Raw genomic sequence first — 14,635 nt, 5'->3', positions numbered from 1 at the left:
CAATAATAATAACCACAACGAAGCTACAACAAGGGCAACAAAAGGGGAAAAAAAATGGCCTCCAGGAACGGTGGATTCATGGTGCAGGCACCGAGCCCAGCAATAACCCTGGAGGAGGAAAAAAAAAAAAAAAGACTCTGGGGTGGGTGGGAGAGGGGTGAGAATACAGGTCCAAAAAGGATGACAGGGGACCCAGAGGGGGTTGTATTGCTATATGGAAAACTGGGAAATGTTATGCATACACAAACTATTGTATTTACTATCAAATGTAAAACATTAATTTCCCAATAAAGAAAAAAAATATATATATAATGACAGAGGACCTAGTGGGGGTTGTGTTGTTATATGGAAAACTGGGAAATGTTATGTATGTACAAACTATTGTATTTACTGTCAAATGTAAAACATCAATTTCCCAATAAAGAAATTATATATATATATAATCATTATCATAATCATCATCCACCTTCATTTATGTGGGCTTCCAGAAAAAGCCAGCAGTAACCTATAATGGAAGCAACTGCTGGATTTTGGGAAGGAGGGAAGGCTGATGGATATCAGAGTTGTGAGTGTGCCAGGAATTTGTGGCCATGTGGGCCTCAGGCAGAGTCTTTCCAAAAGACTCTCCAAAGCTGAGCTCTTCACTGTCTGTGCTGACTGGCCTTTTCCTGAAAAGCTACCCAGTGCTACAGAAAGCCAAAGATGGTCCCAACAAATCAAGGGAAAATGTGTTCATGTATTGCCCCTTGAGCTATACACATGTATTGCAGGAGCTATACACAGATCAGCCTCCCCTGCCCTCTATTTTCAAGCAGCATTTATAGAAGTAGGTGGGGGGGGGGGGTCGGAAGACCAGGATCAGGGTTCAGAGGCAAATAGGGATGGGTCTGAATCCTTCAGATCTTTCTGCTTCTGCTCTCTGTGATGGGCATGCCTTGAACTTCCTCCTAGAAGAAAAAAACAAAAAACCATGGTAGAATTTTGGGTAACCTGGGAGGTGACAGAGTGACTACAGTACCAAACCTGAACGTATGAGGCCCTGAATAGATTCCCTGGCATCACACCCATCCAAAAATATCTATGTACACATATGTTCTTGGCAGCACAATTTTTTTTACAACAATAAAACAAGGGCAACAAAAGGGAATAAACAGATAAATCTTTTTTTAAAAGAAAAAATATGTAGAAAAAAATAAATAAATAAAATAAAATGATGACACACCACGTTAAGCACACATATTACAGTGCACAAGGACCCAGATTCAAGCCCCCACTCCTGTGGGGGCAGGGGGGGAGCTTTATGAGCAGTGAAGATCCCCCCTCAACCCCATCACTTTTTTTTTTATTTAAGAAAGGATTAATTAACAAAACCATAGGGTAGAAGGGGTACAACTCCACACAATTCCCACCACCCAATCTCCATATCCCACCCCCTCCCCCGATAGCTTTCCCATTCTCTATCCCTCTGGGAGCATGGACCCAGGGTCATTGTGGGTTGCAGAAGGTAGAAGGTCTGGCTTCTGTAATTGCTTCCTCGCTGAACATGGGCGTTGACTGGTCGGTCCATACTCCCAGTCTGCCTCTCTCTTTCCCTAGTAGGATGGGTCTCTGGGGAAGCTGAGCTCCAGGACACATTGGTGGTGTCTTCAATCCAGGGAAGTCTGGCTGGCATCCTGATGACACCTGGAACCTGGTGACTGAAAAGAGAGTTAACATACAAAGCCAAACAAATTGTTGAGCAATCATGGACCCAAAGCTTGGAAAAGTGGAGAGGAAGTATTAGGGAGGTACTCACTGCAAAAATATCTATGTACACATATGTTCTTGGCAGCACAATTTGTAATAGCCAAAACCTAGAAGCAACCCAGGTGTCCAACAACAGATGAGTGGCTGAGCAAGTTGCGGTATATATACACAATGGAATACTACTCAGCTGTAAAAAATGGTGACTTCACCGTTTTCAGACCTTGAAAAAATCATGTTGAGTGAAATTAGTCAGAAACAGAAGGATGAATATGGGATGATCTCACTCTCAGGCAGAAGTTGAAAAACAAGATTAGAAAAGAAAACACAAGTAGAACCTGAAATGGAATTGGCGTATTGCACCAAAGTAAAAGACTCTGGGTTGGGTGGGTGGGTGGGGAGAATACAGGTCCATGAAGGATGATAAATGACATAGTGGGGGTTGTATTGTTAAATGGGAAACTGGGGAATGTTATGCATGTACAAACTATTATATTTACTGTTGAATGTAAAACATTAATTCCCCAATAAAGAAATAAATTTAAAAAAAATGGTAGAGCATGTTCCATCCTCCAAAGGGAGGATGGACAACATACTCTACGCTACACCTGAGGAAGATGGGTTGATACTGGGGCAGCTTGCAATGTTCCTACTCATGACCACAGAATGTGAGCTCAGATCTAGAGGGATGCAGAGGTCATACAGGCTCCTAAGCTAATTATAGGCCCCAGATCACATCAAATCGATGGGGTTTACAGTCAACAACATTTATACCCCTTTCCCATATTATGGAGCTACTCTCTTCCCTGATCCAGCTTTCTGGTCCTTTTCCCAGCCATGACATCATCTCCCCAGACAATAATTAGGATCCACCTGCATATAAGATTTCAGGCTCAGGCAAAAAAAGAAAAGAAAGAAAAAAACACTGTAGGCCCTTTGGAATATAACTAAAATATGCCTCCTAGCTATCTACAGAATGGAGCCCCCCAACACTTCATCTGCACTATTCCAGCCTTTAGGTCTATGATTCTTCAACAATTTGTTTGGCTTTGTATGTTAACTCTCTTTTCAGCCACCAGGTTCCAGATGCTAGCAGGATGTAACCAGACTTCCCTGGACAGACAACCCCACCAATGTGACTTGGAGCTCTGTTTCCCCACAGCCCTTCCCCACTAGGGAAAGAGAGAGACAGGCTGAGAGTATGGATCGACCTGTCAACGCACATGGTCAGCGGGGAAGCAGTTACAGAAGCCAGACCTTCAACCTTCTGCACCCCACAATGACCTTGGATCCTTACTCCCAGAGGTTTAAAGAATAGGAAAGCTGTTAGTGGAGGGGATGGTATACGGAGGTCTGGTGGTGGGAACTGTGTGAAGCTGTACCACTCTTATCCTATGGTTTTGTCAATGTTTCCTTTTTATAAATAAAAAATTAAATAATAAAAAAAAAGACTCTGGGGTGGGTGGGTGGGGAGAATACAGGTCCATGAAGGATGATAAATGACATAGTGAGGGTTGTATTGTTAAATGGGAAACTGGGGAATGTTATGCATGTACAAACTATTGTATTTACTGTTGAATGTAAAACATTAATTCCCCAATAAAAAATAAATAAAAAAAGAAACAGAAGGATGAATATGGGATGATCTCACTCTCAGGCTGAAGCTGAAAAACAAGATGAGAAAAGAAAACAGAAGTAGAACCTATGTGGAGTTGTACCCCTCCTACCCTATAAAAAAATAAATAAAAAAAAAAGAAGTAGAACCTGAATGGAATTGGCGTATTGCTCCAAAGTAAAAGACTCTGGGTTGGGTGGGGGGGGGGAGAATACAGACCCAAGTAGGATGACAGAGGACCTAGTGGGGCTTGTATTGTTATATGGGAAACTGGAGAATGTTATGCATACACAAACTATTGTATTTACTGTTGAATGTAAAACATTAATTCCCCAATAAAGAAATTAAAAAAAAATCCCTGGCATATGCCAGAGTGATGCTATGGTTCTTATGCTAAGTAAACTTATTTTTTTCTTTTCTTTATTTATTAATGAGAGGGATATGAGGAGAGAAAGAAAGAACTAGATATCACTCTGGCACATGTGCTGCCAGATACTGAACTCAGGAGGACCTCATGCTTGAAAGTCCAACACTTTATCCACTGCACCACCTCCCAGGCCACTTTTTTCCCTTTCTTCTTCTTCTTCATATATATATATATATATATATATATGGAGAGAGAGAGAGAGAGAGAGAGAGGCGGAGAGAGAGAAAGAGATCACACATCAAAACTTCCTACAGTGCTGTGGGGGCTGGCCTTCAACCTGGGTCATGCACATGGCAAAGCAGCACACCTACTAAAGTGAGCTATTTGATCATTCCAGCTTTTGTCTTTTTGATTTTTTTCTCCCCTAGAGCTCTGCTCAGTACTGACTTATGGTGGTGCTGTGGACTGAACCTTCGAGCTCAAAGCCTCAGGCATGAAATCCACTTGCATAATCATTATGCTGTTTCCCTAACCTCCCTCTCCACTTTTACAATTTTCTTCCATTTTCTTTTTTCTTCCTTTCTAATTTTTAAAAATATTTATTTATTCCCTTTTTGTTGCCCTTGTTGTTTTATTGTTGTAGTTATTATTGTTGTTGTTATTGATGTCATCATTGTTGTATAGGACAGAGAGAAATGGAGAGAGGAGGGGAAGACAGGGGGAGAGAGAGAAAGACACCTGCAGACCTGCTTCACCATGTGAAGCCACGCCCCCTGCAGGTAGGGAGCAGGGCTCTAACAGGGATCCTTATGCTGGTCCTTGCGCTTTGCGCCACATGCGCCAAACCCGCTGCGCTACCGCGACTCCCTCTAATTTTTATTAGTAGGACAGAGAATTTGAGAGGCGAGGGAAATAGCGAAGGGGAGAGAGGGGGCGGGGTGGTGGTGCATTTGGTTAAGCACACATAGTAGGAAGCACAGGATCTGCCCAAGGACTGGCCTCCAGCTCCCCACCTGCCGGGGGTGTAGCTTCATAAGCAGTGAATCAGGTCTTCAGGTGTCTATTTTTCTCTCTCCCTACCTCCCCGCCCACCCCCGATTTATCTGTCCTATCCAATTAAGAAATGGAAAATAATGGCCATCAGGAGCAGTGGGTTTGTAATGCAGGCCCAGTGATAACCCTGGAAGCAAAAAAAAAAAAAAAAAAAAAAAAAAGGTGGGGTGGAGACAGAAACATAGACAAGGCAGACATACTTCACCACAAATGGGAGCAGGGGCTCTAGCCCCAGGTCCTTTAGTTTGGTAATATGTGCACTTAGCCAGGTGCACCACCACTTCATCTCCAGCTTTCTTTTTTTTTTTCTTTCATAGATTTTAAAAAAATAGATATTATTTTTTAATTTTTATTTATTTATTTATTCCTTTTTGTTGCCCTTGTTGTTTCACTGTTGAAGTTATTGTTGTTGTTACTGACGTCATTGTTGTTGGATAAGACAGAGAGGAATGGAGAGAGGAGGGGAAGACAGAGAAGGGATGAGAAAGACAGACACCTGCAGACCTGCTTCACCGCCTGTGAAGCGACTCCTCTGCAAGTGGGGAGCCCGGGGCTCGAACCAGGATCCTTCCGCCGGTCCTTGCCCTTTGCACCACCTGCGCTTAACCCGCTGCGCTACCACTCGACTTCCCTATTTATTTATTTTTAAATATTTATTTATTTATTTATTCCTTTTGTTGCCCTTGTTGTTTCTTTTTATTGTTGTAGTTACTATTGTTGTCGTTGTTGGATAGGACAGAGAGAAATGGAGAGAAGAGGTGAAGACAAAGGGGGAAGAGAAAGACAGACACCTGCAGACCTGGTTCACCGCATGTGAAGGGACTCCCCTGCAGGTGGGGAGCCGGGGGCTCAAACCGGGACCCTTATGCTGGTCCTTGGCTTTGTGCCACGTGTCTTTCATAGATCTTAAAAAACAGAATGAGAATTGAGTCCATGATTATTTTTTCTCATTCCACTTTTTTCTACTCATTATTTATTATTTGTTTATTCCCTTTTGTTGCCCTTGTTACAATTACTATTGTTATTGTTATTGATGTCATTGTTGTTGGATAGGACAGAGAGAAATGGAGAGAGGAGGGGAAGACAGAGGGGGAGAGAAAGACAGACACCTGCAGACCTGCTTCGTGTCTTTCATAGATCTTAAGAACCAGAATGAGAATTATGAGTCCTTGATTATTTTTTTATTCCAATTTTTTCTACTCATTTTTATTTATTTATTCCCTTTTGTTGCCCTTGTTGCAGTTATTATTGTTGTTGTTATTGATGTCGTTGTTGTTGGATAGGACAGAGAGAAATGGAGAGAGGAGGAGAAGACAGAGGGGGAGAGAAAGACAGACACTTGTAGACCTGCTTCACCGCTTGTGAAGTGATTCCCCTGCAGGTGGGGAGCCGGGGGCTCCAACCGGGATCCTTCTGCTGGTCCTTGAACTTTGCACTTAACCTGCATTTAACCCACTGCGCTACCAACCCACTCTCCACTTTCTACTAATTTTTAAAAGATTATTTCTTTTTTCTTTTTTCTCATTTATTTATTTATTATGAGAGTTGGTAGAGAGACCAGAGCACTGCTCAGCTCTGGAATAAGGTGGTACTAGATTGAATTTATGCCTTCTTGGTATATAAGTTAGTGCTCTAACAGAGGCTGAATTGTCTCCACAGGCCTCATGTTGTTATTGTTTTTTTAAAATTTTTATTTATAAAACGGTATTTATTTATTTATTACATAGAGTCAGGGAGAAATTTAGAAGAGGGGATACAGAGAGGGAAAGAGACAGAGCTAAACACCTGCAGCCCTACTTCACCACCAAGGAAGCTTTCCCCCTGCAGGTGGGGACCAGGGTCTTGAACTTGTGTCCTTGCGTACTGTACTGTATGCACTGAAGTTGTGCCATTGCCTGGCCCCCTAAAAGATTATTTATTTATTTATTTTGCCTCCAGGGTTATTGCTGGGGCTCGGTGCTTACACCACAAATTCACTGCTCTTGGAGGCTATTTTTTTCCCCTTTCGTTGCCCTTGTTGCTTTATTGTTGCTGTGGTTATTATTGTTGTTGTTATTGATGTCATTGTTGTTGGATAGGACAGAGAGAAATGGAGAGAGGAGAGGAAGACAGAGAGGGGGAGAGAAAGACACCTACAGACCTGTTTCATCACTTGTGAAGCAATCCCCCTGCAAGTAGGGAGCCTTGGGCTCGAACTGGCATCCTTGAGCCGGTCCTTGCTCTTCACGCCATGTGCACTTAATCCACTGTGCTACCACCCAAAGATTTTAATTTATTAGTGTATGGTAGATATAGAAGATCAGAGCATCACTCTGGCACATGGGATGTTGGGAATCGAACTTCAGACCTCATGTTTCCAAGTCCAGCACTCAGTGCGGTACATCCTGGACTTGGTCTCTGATCATTACCCATTAATTTTCCAAAATTGAATTTTAGCAACATGAACTGTTCCTTGGCAAAAGAGCTCCTGTAAGCTGAGCACTGAGACTTAACTGTTATATATATATAACTCAATTTAACAGTTTGAGATTACCTCCTCCCCCTCAGTGCCCTGCCAGCTTCTATGTTGGGGATGAAGATGGGGATAGGGAACTCCCTTCCTCACCAGGCCTCTCATCCCCACTCTGCCTGGTCTTCCAGCTTCAGGCTGACAAGGACCGGGGTGGCTTAGAAAATCCTCACTATTGTGGTCCCGGAAGTGGCACAGTGGATAAAGCATTGGACTCTTAAGCATGAGGTCCTGAGTTCAATCCCTGGCAGCACATGTACCAGAGTGATGTCTGGCTCTTTCTCTCTCCTATATTTCACATAAATAAATAAATAAATAAATAAATAAATAAATAAATAAATAAATAAATAAATAAATGTGGTCCAGGAGGTGACACACTGGATAAAGCATCGGACTCTCAAGCATGAGGTCCTGAGTTCGAACCCCGGCAGCACATGTGCCAGAGTGATGTCTGGCTCTTTCTCTCTCCTCCTATCTTTCACATTAATAAATAAAAAAAAGATTTTATTTATTTTATTATTTTTTAAAATTTATTTTATTTATTCCCTTTTGTTGCCTTTGTTGTTTTTTTATTGTTGTAGTTATTATTGTTGTTGTCGTTGTTGGATAGGACAGACAGAAATGGAGAGAGGAGGGCAAGACAGAAAGGAGAGAAAGATAGACACCTGCAGACCTGCAGACCTGCTTCACCGCCTGTGAAGCGACTCCCCTGCAGGTGGGGAGCCGGGGTTCAAACCGGGATCCTTATGCCAGTCCTTGTGCTTTGCGCCACCTGCACTTAACCCGCTGCGCTACAGCCCGACTCCCAAGATTTTATTTTTTTATCCCTCTCTGTCTTCTCCTCCTCTCTCCATTTCTCTCTGTCCTATCCAACAATAACAACAACAATAACTACAACACAAGGGCAACAAAAGGGAATAAATAAATATTTTAACAAATATTAATAAATAAAAAGATTTTATTTATTAATGAGAAAGATAGGAGGAGAGGGAAAGAGCCAGACATCACTCTGGTACATGTGCTACCGGGGATGGAACTCAGGACCTCATGCTTGAGAGTCTGATGCTTTATCCTCTGTGCCACCTCCCGGTGCACAACAAATCTTAAAAAAAAAAAAAAATAGTGGTCTGCCAGGTGGCGTAGTGGATAAACCACTGGACTCTCAAGCATGAGGTCCTGAGTTCCATTTCCGGCAGCACATGTACCAGAGTGATGTCTGGTTCTTTCTCTCCTATCTTTCTCATGAATAAATAAATAAAAATTTTAAAAATTAAATAAAAAATAAATAAAATCTTAAAAAAGAGAGAGAGGGAGGGAGTAAAAAAGAGAGAGAGAAAGAGAAAGAGAGAAAGAAAGAAAATCCTCCCGATGCTTGGCCACGGATCCCGTGTACATCCAGCCCCTCGATACCACAGAGACCTGGTCCTCCAGGTTTCCTAGATCTGTCCAGCGGTAAGTCTGGTCCACTTCCGGGTGCCAGGCCTACTTCCGGCAGCCGCGGTACACTGAAATCTGCAGGCTGGTCTCTTCTGAACCACTCTCCAGGTGAGAGCGCGAGCACGAATTTGTGTCTGTGTTTTGGGGCTGTAGGATAGGGGGACCTCTGGAGTGGGGACAGTGGGACAGGTATGCCAAGGTAGCTTGGGCGGCTGGTGGCCTCCAGGGGACTGTCCAGGGCAGCCGGGAGGTTTCTGGTTTGGACCCGCCAAGAGGAGACGCTGGAGCTCACGCCCAGGATGGGCTTTTACAGCCCGCGCTGATCGAGCTGCGAGGCCGGGGCAGACGGCGCGCCCGTCCGCGGGGCTGTCTGTCTTTCTTCTGCTACGCTGGAAGTGGCGGGGACTTCAGAGAGGACAGGCCTGGGGTTTTCAGACTCACCACTAGCGCTTACAGAGCTGTTGTGAGGATTGGAGGTTGAATAGTTAAGGGGTCCCAGGTGGCCCGAGCTTATTGGGTGGCAATCACAACGCTGTTGCATCTCTGGATGCCGAGGTCCTTTTTCTCCTGTCTTCTACCTTTGTTCTATTCCCAGTTTTTGTGGGTGCTGTTCAGTGCCCTGCTTCTCTCCATTTGGTCTCATTCCATCTACGCTCTGTCAAACCCTTTTCCAGAACTGAAGCTGCCCCCGCCCCCTCTCTGCCACCTATTCTCAGCTGCCTCTCTTTTCATTGACTCACATCAGCCGTTCATGCTGTCAGCACAGTCCATGATCCCAACGACTTGGGGGTCACTGGCTCTCCTCTCCTTCAGGCATCTGGGTGACTGAACAAAGAGGAGGAAGCTGCAATGTCTGCCGCAGGCGTGGCAGTTCCATACCTACACCATCCTGGTGACAGTCACAGTGGCCGGGTGAGTTTCCTGGGGGCCCAGCTTGCTCCAGAGGTGGCAGCAATGGCCCGGCACCTGGGGGACCTGGACAGGGGCACGTTCAGAAAGCTGTTGAAGTTGGTGGTCAGTGGCTTTCAGGGCGAGGACTGCCGGGAGGCTGTGCAGCGGCTCAGGGCCAGCACCGACCTGTCAGAGGAGCGGCTGGGTTCCCTGCTTGCAGGCACACACACACTGCTCCAGCAGGCCCTCCGGCTGCCCCCAGCCAGCCTGAAACCCGATGCCTTCAAGGATCAGCTCCAGGAGCTCTGCATTCCCCAAGACATGGTGGCAGACTTGGCTAGCGTGGTGTTTGGAAGCCAGAGGCCCCTCCTCGAGTCTGTGGCCAGGCAGCAGGGGGCGCAGCTGCCCCATTTAGCTGACATCCGGTGGCGGGTGGACGTGGCCATCTCCACCAGCACCTTGGCCCGATCCCTGCAGCCAAGCGTCCTGATGCAGCTGAAACTATCTGATGGGTCAGCGCACCGCTTTGAGGTTCCAGTGACCAAGTTCCAGGAGCTGCGGTACAATGTGGCCCTGGTCCTGAAGGAGATGGCTGACCTGGAGAAGAGGTGCGAGCGCAGACTGCAAGACTGACTGGGGCTTGCCATTCTCCTCTGAGGCCCACACACATCCCTTGTCCCCAGAGCACAGCCCACCTTTTTTAGGGGGCTCTGTGAAGTAACCATGTTACACTGGGAAAAGAAACAATTAGCTTTTTTTTTTTTTTTTTTTTACACAAGTAAAGCAGCTATTAAAAAGATGTCTTCGTGACTGGGCATCAAGCCACACACTTCTTTCTTGGCTGTTGGGCTTGTTGCTGGGTGAGGACACCTATGGCACCATGAGACTTGGGTCAGGGCTCAGGTCCAGGCCAAGGCCATTGTGTAGACACTATTGCTCAGTAGGTCTCACATAGCATTGGAGCTTTCTGTTCCTTCACTTTTGTGGCCTATTTCAGTGTCGACATTTTTATTCGACTAGAGCCGACAGTAAGGGTTGGAAGAAACGGTAGCAGTAACTCACAGGGCTTGCATCACAGGGGTCCCAGGTTTAATTTCTGACATTTTCAGTAGCGAAAGTTGAGTAGTCAAACAAACAAAAAAACACTATAAAATAATTGGTGTAGCTTGTTAGTGAACGTAAGTGATGCAGGAAATAAAGTAGGATTAGGGTGATGGAAAGTGGCTTTTTGTCATAGATTGGGTCAGAGTTTGGCTTCCTTGAGAATGGAGGAAGCTGCCAGTGGTGCACAGGCCAAATGACTGCAGCCTAGAGAGGGCGTGTTGTCACTGGGGCTCAGTGCCAACACTACAAATCCACTGCTCCAGGCAGTCATTACCCCTCCCCCTCCCATTTTATTTGATAGGATAGAGAGAATTGAGAGGAGAGAGGGAGGTAGGGAGAGAGAAAGATAGACACCTGCAGACATGCTTCACCACTTGTGAAATATCCCCACTGTAGGTGGGGAGCGGGGCTTGAACCTAGGTCCTTGCATATACTATATGCATTTAACTGGGAGTGCTACTACCTAGCCCCAAAAATACATATAATATTTAAAAAGAAAAAGAGTGAGTGAGCTTGAGTGCCTGCCTGTTGGAGCCCTGTGCCACCCCTAGCACTCCCTTCCTGCCACCCTGCTCAGCATTCTTTATTGTATTCTCCCAGCATTTACACTATGGCCTGTCCCTCTGATTAAGTGTCCTGGCAAATTAGATGAGTCTAGGGTGAAAGAGGAAGCTGTCTGGGGGCACTGAGGAGGAGTCCTGTAGGGCTCAGCACTGAGCCCCAGTGGAGCAGGTCTGGCTCAGCACCAGGGCATCGTCTCCATATTCTCCACATGCTCCAATGCCAAAGGCACCCTCAAGTCCCACTTCTCTGAGTCACTTCCCTGCTCAATTGTCTGTTATTTTAATTACCACAACATACACAGGTCTGATTTATGGTGGGTTGGGGATTAGACCTAGGACCTTGTAGCCTCAGGTCTTTTGTAAAACCACTAAGCCATCTCCCCGTCCTGTTTACTTGTTTATTTTAAAAGGATTTTATTTATTTATTTATGAGAAAGATAGGAAATAGAACCAGACATCACTCTGGCACATGTGCTGCCAGGGATTGAACTCAGGACCTCATGCTTGAGAGTCCAATGCTTTATCACTGTGCCACCTCCTGGACCATTACTTTTTTTTTTTAAGTGAGACACATAATGATACCAAAGCACACTCAGACACCAGTGGTATTCCTCTGAAAACCAGAAAAGATTGGGGCCAGGTGGTACAAGGACCCAGGTTCAAGTCCCTGGTCTCCATCTGCTGGGGAGGAAACCTCGTGATTGGTGAATCAAGGTTGTAGGTGGCTCTCTTGTCTCTCCCTCTCTATCTCCCCCTCCCCTCTTAATTTCTCTTTGTCTCTAATAATAAATAGAACATATTAAAAAAAAAACAGAAAAGAAAAAAAGTTGGAAGCATATGAAATAGTTTACTACTTTGCCATGTGTGCAACGTGGGTTCAAGCCCAGCCCCCACCCCATTGAAGGAAGCTTTGGTCTCTTTTACTCTCTCTCTTACATGTATTTATTTATTTTAATAAGAAAGAGAGAGAGAAACCAAAACACTGCTCATCTCTGGTTTATGATGGTGCTGGGGATTGAACCTGGGACATCAGACTTTTTTTTTTTTTTAACCAGTGCACTTTTTAGCTCTGGTTTATGGTGATATGGGGGATTGAACCTGAGACCTGGGAGCCTTAGGCATAAGAGTCTGATTGCATAACTATTATGTTATTTTCTCCAGCCTCTAAGTCTTTCTTTAAAAAATATAAATAGGGAGTCGGGTGGTAGCTCAGCGGGTTAAGCGCAAGTGGCGCAAAGCGCAAGGACCAGCGTAAGGATCCTGGTTTGAGCCCCCGGCTCCCTACCTGCAGGGGAGTCGCTTCACAAGTGGTGAAGCAGGTCTGCACGTGTCTATCTTTCTCTCTCCCTCTCTGTCTTCCCCTCCTCTCTCCATTTCTCTCTGTCCTATCCAACAATGATGACATCAAGAACGACAATAACAACTACACCAATAAAACAATAAGGGCAACAAAAGGGAAAATAAATAAATTTAAAAAATGTATATATATATAAATAAGTGGTCCGGGAGGTGGTGCAGTGATAAAGTTTTGGACTCAAGCATGAGGTCCTAGTTTGATCGCCAGCAGCACATGTGCCAGAGTGATGTCTGGTTCTTTCTCTCTCCTATCTTTCTCATAAGTAAATAAAATCTTTTAAAAATATAAATAAATAAATAAATAAATAAATGTATGTTAGGTTTCGTAAGATAGCTTACCTAAGAAGGTATCTGCTTTGTCATGTATGACTAGGTAAGAGACCCCAGGACACCACAAGGGGGAGTACTACACTGTGGACAAAGGATTGGTGCTATGGTCTCCCCCCCCCCCCCTTCTCTGAAAAAGTTGAGCCAGAGTGGCAAAACCCTAGTCAGGATTAATGAATTAAATGAATAATTAAAAAAAAAAAACCTTTGTCAGTTTCTCTCTGTCTGTCTCCCTCTGCATCTCTCAAAAAAAAAAAATTTACCTTTGTCCAGACTGCCATGGAAACCATCTTTGTCTCTCTTTTCCAGACTACTTGTGTTTGTTCTATTTACTTAACTTTTCCTGAGCAACAATGTGTTACTGTAAAGAGGCCATCCTGCTGAGGGGTGTGCTTTATTTTCCTAAGGTGGAAGTCAGAGATAGGCTGCTGGCTATTCTGGCTATTGTGGGGAGCCATCTCATGATTCTGCTTAGATTCATGCATGATTTGTCTCCCTGGATAAATTACTTATGCTATTCTTTTCCTGGTTCAATTTTAGTGTTTTTTTTTTTTTGTATTTATTTGTTTTGGATAGAGACAAATTGAGAGATAATGGGGAGATAAAGAGGGAGAGACAGAGACACTTGTAGCAATACTTCACTACTTGTGAAGCTTCCCCTCAGCAGGTGGGGACTGGAGGTTTGTACCTGGGTCCTTATGCATGGCAATGTGGGCTCTGCTGGCTGCACCACCACCGGACCCCTTTAGTTCTGTTTTTAGAGAGAAACCACAGATAGAACCAGAGAGGGAAAGATAAAAGTGCTGCTTTGCCATGCTAGGGATCAAGTCCAGGGCCTTGTGTATGGGAAGGCACATGTTTACTCAGTGAACCATCTCCCTGACCTCTTTCCCTCTCTCTTGTTATTGAGAATCACAGTGAGGGGGGCAGGTGGTGGCTCACTTGGTTGAGCACACATGTTACCATGACCAAGGACCAGGTTCGAGCCCCTGGTCTCCACCTGCAGGGGGAAAGCTTTGCGAGTGGTGAAGCAAGGCTGCAGGTGTCTCTGCCTCTCTCCCTCTATCATGCCCTTCCTTCTTGATTTCTGCCTGTCTCTGTCCAGTAATAAATAAAAATAATTTTTTAAAAAGAGAGAATCACAGTGACATAGTGGTAAAAGAATTTTGCTTATTGAAACTTAAGAAATAATAACAGGAGGAAAAAATGAACATTTCAACCCCCTCGATATTGATTGGTCAAACTTACCCAGTTTGAGGCCTTCCTGCCTCGGAACAGGTCTTGAGCACCCTCTTCAGGCCAGACTCTGGTGGTGCAGCCATACACAGAGAAAAAGCTGTAGGTGGAATGGGCCGCTAAGTACCAGTCTTAGCGTAGCACATATGTTCACTCATTAATTCAGCAAGGTTAAGATGTCCATGCTTTATATACCATGAATACATGAACTTGGCAGCTGTCACTGCTGCTGAGGAAGCCGGTGCTGTGTTCTCTGCCAGCCCTTCCAACCCACCTGGACTAGGCTTCCCTTGCTGACTTCCAGATCTTGTGACTGTAGAAGCTGACAAGAAGGACTGTGTGAGCCTGCTGCCTTGTGCCTAGAGTGACTGCTGGTCCCAGAATACTGACACATGTTTAAGGTTAAAAGCCCACTAGAGTTGGGGCTTCTGTTG

The 14,635-nt window shown here is 44.8% G+C and overlaps 2 protein-coding genes across 2 annotated transcripts in view; one reads left to right on the top strand and one right to left on the bottom strand.

The window, feature by feature from the left end:
- Positions 1 to 356: 356 nt before the first annotated feature.
- LOC132540280 (zinc finger protein 7-like) overlaps positions 357 to 14,635 on the bottom strand; it is a 39,324-nt gene continuing 25,045 nt past the window's right edge. Inside the window, exons 5-6 of the mRNA XM_060197078.1 lie at positions 14,214 to 14,301; positions 357 to 947 (exon numbers count right to left, since the gene is read on the bottom strand). Of these exons, the coding sequence (XP_060053061.1) occupies positions 866 to 947; positions 14,214 to 14,301 (170 nt within the window). The 3' untranslated portion in view covers positions 357 to 865. The remainder of the gene's footprint in view (positions 948 to 14,213; positions 14,302 to 14,635) is intronic.
- Positions 8,732 to 10,414, top strand: COMMD5 (COMM domain containing 5). Its single transcript, XM_007516038.3, has 2 exons — positions 8,732 to 8,832; positions 9,538 to 10,414. The coding sequence occupies exon 2, from the start codon at positions 9,574 to 9,576 to the stop codon at positions 10,246 to 10,248; it is 675 nt and encodes a 224-aa protein (XP_007516100.1). The 5' UTR covers positions 8,732 to 8,832; positions 9,538 to 9,573; the 3' UTR covers positions 10,249 to 10,414.

The sequence above is a fragment of the Erinaceus europaeus genome, chromosome 1 (assembly GCF_950295315.1).
Source record: "Erinaceus europaeus chromosome 1, mEriEur2.1, whole genome shotgun sequence".
Classification (NCBI taxonomy): domain Eukaryota; kingdom Metazoa; phylum Chordata; class Mammalia; order Eulipotyphla; family Erinaceidae; genus Erinaceus; species Erinaceus europaeus.
This window is presented reverse-complemented; position numbering and strand designations above follow the sequence as displayed.